The 8336-nt window shown below is 32.7% G+C and overlaps 1 protein-coding gene across 2 annotated transcripts; it reads left to right on the plus strand.

Moving 5' to 3' along the window:
• The first annotated feature begins 949 nt into the window (after positions 1-949).
• On the plus strand, positions 950-3606 carry LOC110720999. 2 transcript variants are annotated; one of them, XM_021900120.1, is made up of 2 exons: positions 950-1381; positions 2335-3606. In XM_021900120.1, exon 2 carries the CDS (start codon positions 2433-2435, stop codon positions 3015-3017), a length of 585 nt encoding a protein of 194 aa, XP_021755812.1. In that variant the 5' UTR covers positions 950-1381; positions 2335-2432; the 3' UTR covers positions 3018-3606. The 2 variants fall into 2 exon arrangements, with proteins under 2 accessions (XP_021755812.1, XP_021755813.1); XM_021900121.1 differs by having other exon boundaries at positions 950-1374.
• Positions 3607-8336: the final 4730 nt, after the last annotated feature.

Consider the following 8336-nt stretch of genomic DNA (forward strand, 5'->3'; position numbering starts at 1 on the left):
ATGAAAGTGAATATTACTCTCTTGTAAATCAAATTGTGTAGAGATGTGTAATCGTAACATTAAACTATTGTGTTTGTACTTAATCACGGTTTGTTGTTATCTTTCAAAGACCGTTGTCATTTTATAGAATATGTAATATTTTTATTATTATGGAATTTAGTCTAGTTGCAATTATTGTTTATTTATTAACTAACGAATAATTACCTACTAATCAAATCTCAAAATGCATTATTTTTAAACATAAGTCATTTTATCTAATTAATGTATGCTAATAAATAATTATTAGTTTTGATTGATTATTACCAAGTGCATTAGTTATATATGATAAGATTTTAGAGAGAGATTGTGTGGTGAGGTTAGGTAAAAGTAGGAGAGAGAAAATGTATAACCAAAAAATTGTGGTTAACTATTGGGATACATTGGTTATTAAATGGGTATAAGAGTAGTTATAGGTGAGGTAGAAGATGGAGAAATTAATAAAATAACTAATAGTTGTGGGCAACTATTGTGTTTGCTCTTATATCCGTTTCATATTAATTGCAACACTTTTATATTAGAAAAGGACCCACTATTATTTTATAATTTCTCTCTCCCATTATCCCACTTCTCTTTCCTAACTACCTCACTTAAACTACTTTTTATTTATTTATTTTTTATTTTATTTATTTCTCTATCTTACCAACAATACTACTTTATATATATAAAAAATCCTCTTTTGAACCCCAACCTATCAATTTTCTTGTAAAAAATAATTTTTATTTAAATCAACATTCATCCTACTATCTTACAACATGTAACGTGACAACTAAATCCGAACAAACAAACACGAAACTACAAAAAGCAATATGCAAGAATCATTAGAGGATTAATGATCACCAATTCACCACTTTGGCGCGGAGGAAGGTAGGGCCAACAGTGCATGTGTATCCCACGACATTGACACAACTTTTTGTAAAATTACATTGACACAACTTTTTTCTTCTTCTAATAATGTCAGATCTTCTTCCCCACCTTCATAACCCCCATAAATTCTGCCTTTTGCTGGCCTTTACTTTGGCTATTCCGACCACCTTAAATTAAACTCCTACTTAATTTAATTTTCAATTTTAATCTATGCTTTCTTACATTATTCTTTATAACATAATCAATTAATCACCCTTTCCTAAAGTAAGTACCATTATACGGAGTAATAATTAATTAAATTAAACCCAAAAAGCAGCCATTTTTTTTAAAAAAAGGTCTTGTGATTTTGGGTGTTTATTTTTATTTTTATTTTATTATTATTGTATTTCGTGGGTACCCTTCTTCCATATAAGGACAAGTTCAAGATCTTCTGAGCAAAAAATTGAAGTTTCTGGGCAAATAAATCATTGGGTAATGGGTAAGTCCCTTATACTTTATTTTATCTTTCTATAATATGATTTTTCTAAGTTTAGCTTTGTATTGGGTTATTTAGATCTCATTTTCTGATAAATTCCTTGTTTCTGGGTTTGCTGTTTTAAGGGTTCTTAGAGCTATATATTTAGTGCAAATTTTGGCTGATTTTATTGTAATGAATGTGTAATTTTTGGGTTTTTAATCAAGTATGTTGATGGGTATTTGTTTGATATTAGCATTATTATCTAAAAAAGTGTAATTGTCATCATTAATTTTGATTAATTTTGACTAGAAAAAGGAAAAAAAACCATATCTTTTTTTTTTATTTCCCTTGTTTTCTTGTTACTAATCATTACTATCATTTTTGTTAATCAAATGTTTTACCTTAATGTTAGGAGCTGATTGGTTGAAATAGAGGCTATTTGAAGTTGGGTTTTTTGATTTTTTTTTCTCTTTCTTTTGACCTGTCAAGAAATTGACAATTTTGCCTTGAATTTATTAGTAGCATGCTGCTGTAATTTGGGAGTATAAGCTGTATCAGCTTGTTATATGATGTATCTAGGTGCTGATTCTTACTATTCAATGTTGAATTGATAATGTTTTGTCATGAAATTTGCGATTTGGCTAGATAATTGGGCTTTAGTGTATCTGTATCTTGAGAATGATGAGATGCATTTAATCTTAGAATTACTTCATCCATGTTGCTCCAAAGAAAGTGGAGTGGAGTTCCACGAGTCGCGACATGTTGATGATTTAGGAGCATTGCTCCAGTGAGTAATTGTGATTTTGTTTTTGTTTCACATGAATTCATACTGGCTGCCATATGCAAGGATACAATATTGATATGTATTTGAAACTTTGGAAGGTTTAACATTTACATTATAATAATAAGATACTGGACCTATGCTACATATGTACAAAGTACATGCACATTTGACATTTAATATGGATTCACAGGTTGTTGCAGATGTTGATTGTCTAGTTTGATGTCATTCCAAAACTAGATTAAAAGGCGAGGATTGGTAGCACTTCTTTTAGTTCTGCAGGAGGTAATCATGGCTCCTACACTTGAAGCAATCAGAGGTGGTGGAGGTTCTGTCAAGGTAGGCACCATCGGAACAATTGGTTCTTTGATGACGAGGGAAATTGAATCTTCATCACCGCGTACCTCAGTTCCTGCTGTTCGTGGTAATGGCCCTCTGAAGCCACGCAAGTTGATGAGTGAAGCAAGCAGCAGTAGCAGCAGTAGCAGCATCAGCACTCCCTCCAGTATTAAGCATAAAAGCCCTGAAGCTTTCAGGAAAACAAAAGTTCAAAATCTTAGCACAACTACTCCTAGACGACCAAAACAAAAGACACCATTCGAAGATGTGGGAAAGAATAGCACTGTTAGCCAGGGAACCAGTAAAAGAAGCCTAGATCCATCAGGCAAAACACGGAGCCGCAAACGTAGCTATCATATCCCTATGCTTGGCTCAGAAAACATCCATCTGGATAAAACTCCTATACGGGATAAACCCACAAAGAAAGGATCTACTATTGTTGATATAGTGGACATACACTGTGGGAACCCAGGGGGTTCCATAAGCAATAGACTGAAGAAGCTTAATTTTTCGAAACTCTCTCAGAGCTTCATGTAGTAGAAACCTATGGACTCTCCATCAGTTAGTCCTCAGGTTTTTGTAGTTAATCCCAACAGCTGAGTTTAACCTTTTGCTATTCGAAACATCAACCATTGAACACATGTTTGATAAGAAGAACTTGCTTCCTCCTTGTTTCTTCTTCTTTTGAGAAATAACCGCTAATTTGGAGTTGGAATCTCGAGCAGTATCTCTGCTGCAGCTTACCTGATCTGATTGACAGTAGTATTTTATCTCCTGCATTATGAGGGAGCCAACAGTTCCTTTGGTGCCGATTTCAACAGGAACTCCTGTGGCCATTTCTGCCGTATATTTAGTGTTTGTGATGATATTTTGGGGGTGTGAAGTTTAGACTTCTTAGGCAGGTTGGTTGTTTATGGTCTAGGGGTTCTGTTATCCGGTCTTATACTCGACGATTTGTTGTTGCATGAACATCTTGCCTCATGGTTGTTCTTTATCTAGAGGTTATTGTTATGGGACTCTTTAATAGCTGGAGCCTTTGAACTAACATGGGTGTTGTGGTCATCATAATCTTGTGCTTGCAGGTATATGTAAATATCAAGTCATTATATCAATTTGCATTAACTTCCCTTGGTGTTTTTATAACTTGGGACCCTATTTATATTTGTTATGTAGTACAGTGAGTTGGGTGCTCTCTGTGACTACAAACATAAAGGTTACTCTGTTTGTTTTGTTTGCGTGATCCTCTTATACGATAAGGTACGAAAACGTAAGAAAATGATTTTGGCGCTCTCACTATAAGTCTATGAGATAGTTTACTTACAAAGACTAGTGTCAAAGTTAGTTTAACAATTTTATACATCGTTGTCAAAATCTTATAATTTATACAACGTATAGGCGTATACTCAGAGTTAGTATAATTGAACAAGATCGATAAGTTTAGAAGACTATTACTCCGTAATTAATAATGGAAAGCACTATTCTTGATTGCATTAATCTTATTATTGGACAAATGCAATAATATAAAGCTCATGTAGTATGTTGGTCCATAGTAGCCCGGGAATACAGAGATTCATGAGTCACATGATTATTACTCCAGTTAATACAGCATTTATTTCTGATATTGGAATTCATAAGCACATCCTCAAAATTTAGTTGAGCAAACAAGAACAAAGTACACGTTCACAGATTTCACACTGACAAATTTTTAATTTTTGTCTTTTATTTATTTATTTATTTATTGACAGGATTTTTTTTTTTTTTTTTTTTTTTTTGACAATGAATACTAATAAAGAAATACTGAACATAAAGACAACCAACAAACTACACTACGCAAACCCAAAAAGACACTTGTGAGCAAATTTTATTCCAGCCAAGTTGGAGTACTTGAAGTCCACACTAGGCTCACGACAACGCTTTGCACCCACACAAACCACTCGACATCCTGCAGATGATCTAGGTTGATCCACCAAAGGACTCATTTTCCTAAACCGAGGATGATAATTAGACTTTGACGACGAAGTGGTTGGCCCGAAGACTTGGCTCTGAAATGCAAAGAGGAGAACTGAAAACCTGGAACACAAACTTTTCCCACAAACTCCTGCGAATTCATCTCTCCCATATGACTGTCAAAGTCAGAAAGGGCAGTCATGCACTTCGAAATGTTGTGTGTCACAGGAGCACCTAAGGACTGCTACAAAATGGGAACTGGCTGAGACTCTGGAATGGGCACCTTTTGCCGTTTCTCATCACTGGATACCTTTTGTGAAGTAATTGTAGGGGACATCGCTACACTTGACTTCACATCGTGAGAGACCTTTGTTGTAGTAGAGGTGATCACCTTCTCCGGATAAGACTGCAAAACCGGAGCATTCGTGGACTGCGAAATGGAAGCTGACAGGAATTCTAAAGTGCACACCGCATGTTGCTCCAATCCACCAAGGAACTTAACTGAAGTGGAAATAGAGGTCTCTGCTTCCCTAGAAGTTAAATCTTGGGGGACCTCTGTCCGGACAGAAGTTTTACTGGGATGAACCCGAACTGACATTAACGACTTAGAGGTATAATGGTAGAACTGAATGGCCTTGCCATGCATAACCTGCTGTAAATTTGAAGAAGAAAGCCGAAGGACTGAACTCGAGCCATATCGAGAAACAAACTCGTGTATATGAGGGATTTCGGCTTCCTGAGGAGAAGGAGGGAAAGACTTACAATCCCTATCATTACCAACTGAATCTGATTGGGAATCACATTCCATATCAACACTCTCTGAAACTGGTGGTGGGAAATTACATTCTTTGTCACCAATATATGAACCAGGTGATATTACTGGCTCCGAAACAGCTGAACTTAAATCACTACACTGAAAAACAGCAATTGGAGCAGCCTCTTCCGCAAAACAACAATCCTCTTTTACCTGACAACCAGTGACCCAGTCATTGGGAACTTAGGATGTTGACTCAACCTGGATAACTGACTGGACCATCTTACCCCTTTATTTTTTGATCGACTAACGACACATCTTGTAACAAACCTTCAACACAATGCAATTTTGTTAACACCTCTGGATTAGTAGGATCACTTTTAGAAGCCTTAACCAAATACTTTCTAGCGGAACGAAGCTTGCCCAATTCTTGATACACAGAAGCCCTCTTATAAAGAGCCTTAATATGATAGGAATCAAACTCCAACATGAAGGAACAAAGCTTAACAACAACTGAATAATCAAGATGCTTCAAAGTGCAAACCGCAAGATTAAGATGCAAAGCAAAAGCCAATGATCGAAATGAAGAAAAAGCTTCCATGGAACACGACATATTAAAACATAACAATTTACTAGCCAACTCATACTTGGAAAAGACATGTTTAAACTTGCCAGCTTTGAACAAGAAGTTCCCTTGCTCCTTGAACTCCGAGGAACGAACTACAACATCACTGGGTTTATCCATAGAGGAAAGAAAGTGGATGATACTTTAATTTTATCATCAAAATCATCCGAAAGATGAAAAGAAATGAAGGCTGGAAATAACTCCGTAATCAGAACTAGATATAAACTAAGAGCAAGGCACCTGAACAAGAACAACTAACAACAAAAAAAAAAGGGAAAATTCACCTGAGCAGGTTAGTTCTTTAAGCTTTTGCTTTGTAAGCTGTTGAGATTTTGTTTCATTTTGATATTAAGGTAATGCTAATCCTCAACTCGAATACAAAAAAAGGTAATGCTATATGTAACCCTTAGGGCTATGAATAAGTATTTAAGATCTTTCCTAATTTGATATTAATTTAGGAATGCATGAAAAAATCATGCGCAAATCAGTGTAATTAATGTTACATATTCATTTTTTTTTATTTTTTTTTTCCATTTTTATCTCCTTATATGTAGCACTAAGAGCTTTGTATAGCATTTTCCTATAAAAAATTAACACACATGCCACAACTTTAATATTTTGGCCAGGATATTGGACAGTTTAACTTGGCATTTCGTTAGTATTTTAACTATATTGTTTAGAAAAATTATTAGTTTGATGATAAACCTAAAATCCGATAAAACTTAAATATTCACATGTAAATTTGACCCGAATTCAATTCCTAAAATCTACAAAGAAAGTATTGTATATGCGGAGTATCTTAAATGCCTAATGCCAAATTGGATTGAAATCTTGTATAATAAAAATCTTCGTTTAAATAAAGTTCAACAATACAAAAATCAAAATTCGATTTTTGTTTTGATTTATAAAAGAGTCCAAATTCAATAAAGAAATATGGTGTATAGATGAATACTCCGTATGAAGCTTGGAGATACATCGATCCATTTATTATAAACTTAAAGAGTTTTAAATTTTGGATCTCTCGTGATTCCCTTACATTAGTCACATACTAGTTTAAGTTCCGTGTAACGCACAGTTTTTACTTAATTAACCTAATTATGAATTACTATGTTGATTTAACAATATATTTTTTTTAAAAAAATCAATATTTTTAATTGAAACAAATACTTGATTTTTTTTTTTAAAATAACTAACTTGAATTTTATGTTATATTGATATCAAAAGTTACTCGTATTGATCGTTAAACATTTTAAAAAACACAAATTTCATGATTATAGGATTTTATTATATAAGAATACAATTTTATGTTATTTATAACCCGTGTAATGTACTTATATACTCCATATGTCCCCATTTTGTTGGCATGTTTTGACCGGCATAATATTTTATAGCATACTTTGACCTGCACAAGTGTTTTATACAAATTTAAGTGACTTATTTTTTGTGACAATTAACAATCAAGCGAAGATTTTTTTATTTTTTATTTTATACTTATAGTTATTGAATTGTAGTGTTATTTTTATAATAAATCAACAAATATATAATAAAAGTTAAACTGTTAATCATGGTTGGAGCAAAAAAACTTCAAATGAAAAAATACGATGTAGAATGATACGGTGTATGGGAGTACTACATTATTCTAATAATATTACCTTATATACGTAGTATATGTTGTTTATTATAGAAAATACCTATTATGAAATATATGAAAGATTTGTTAAAATATTTTCATTAAATGCATATAGAATATACTTAGAATATAGTTGCCAAATTGAAAGTTAGATATTATAGGATATATCAATTAACCTATACTAAAAGCACACCTAAAATGACACTTGTCACAATATCATTAATTATTTTCCCGCCACTTTCATTATTTCCTTATTTAATTATTATATTTTATTATATTCTTATATTCTTATATCATATATGTATGATCCCATTACATGATATTATCAATCATAAGATTCGATTACATAATATGTATGATTAACTAGGATATAAATCTTGATTGATGCAATTATTTATTTATTTATTTATTTTTTTTTTTTTTTTTGAGAAAGGATTGACGCAATATTTTGGTTAGTGTATAATGTGTTGCTTATTTCTTATTGTAATTGATTCTATTACATAGTATTATCAATCATAAGATTCTACTACATATTATGCGTGATTAACTATGGATATAAATCATTAAATCTTATGATTGATGCATGATGATCTAAAATGTACCCATAAAATCAAAGAATGATAATCTAACATATACCCATAAATCTCCGGCAGATTTATTTTCTTTTTTTTTTGTTGAAGGGACCCATAATCTTACTTAATTAAAACAATTGAGTGATTCATTATGAGCATATGCCAATAGCTAAGCTATAATATCTCAATTAGTAGATACTCACATTATTCGGGGGTAAACCCATATTTTTATTATTATCAAAGTATTATTTATAATTAAGAGGGATCAAAATGTCATCATTCCACCCTCTTCCACCCCTTCTAAGTTCTAACACATTAATTATGCTTT

The sequence above is a fragment of the Chenopodium quinoa genome, unplaced genomic scaffold (genome assembly GCF_001683475.1).
Source record: "Chenopodium quinoa cultivar QQ74 unplaced genomic scaffold, ASM168347v1, whole genome shotgun sequence".
In the NCBI taxonomy this organism is placed as follows: Eukaryota; Viridiplantae; Streptophyta; class Magnoliopsida; order Caryophyllales; family Amaranthaceae; genus Chenopodium; species Chenopodium quinoa.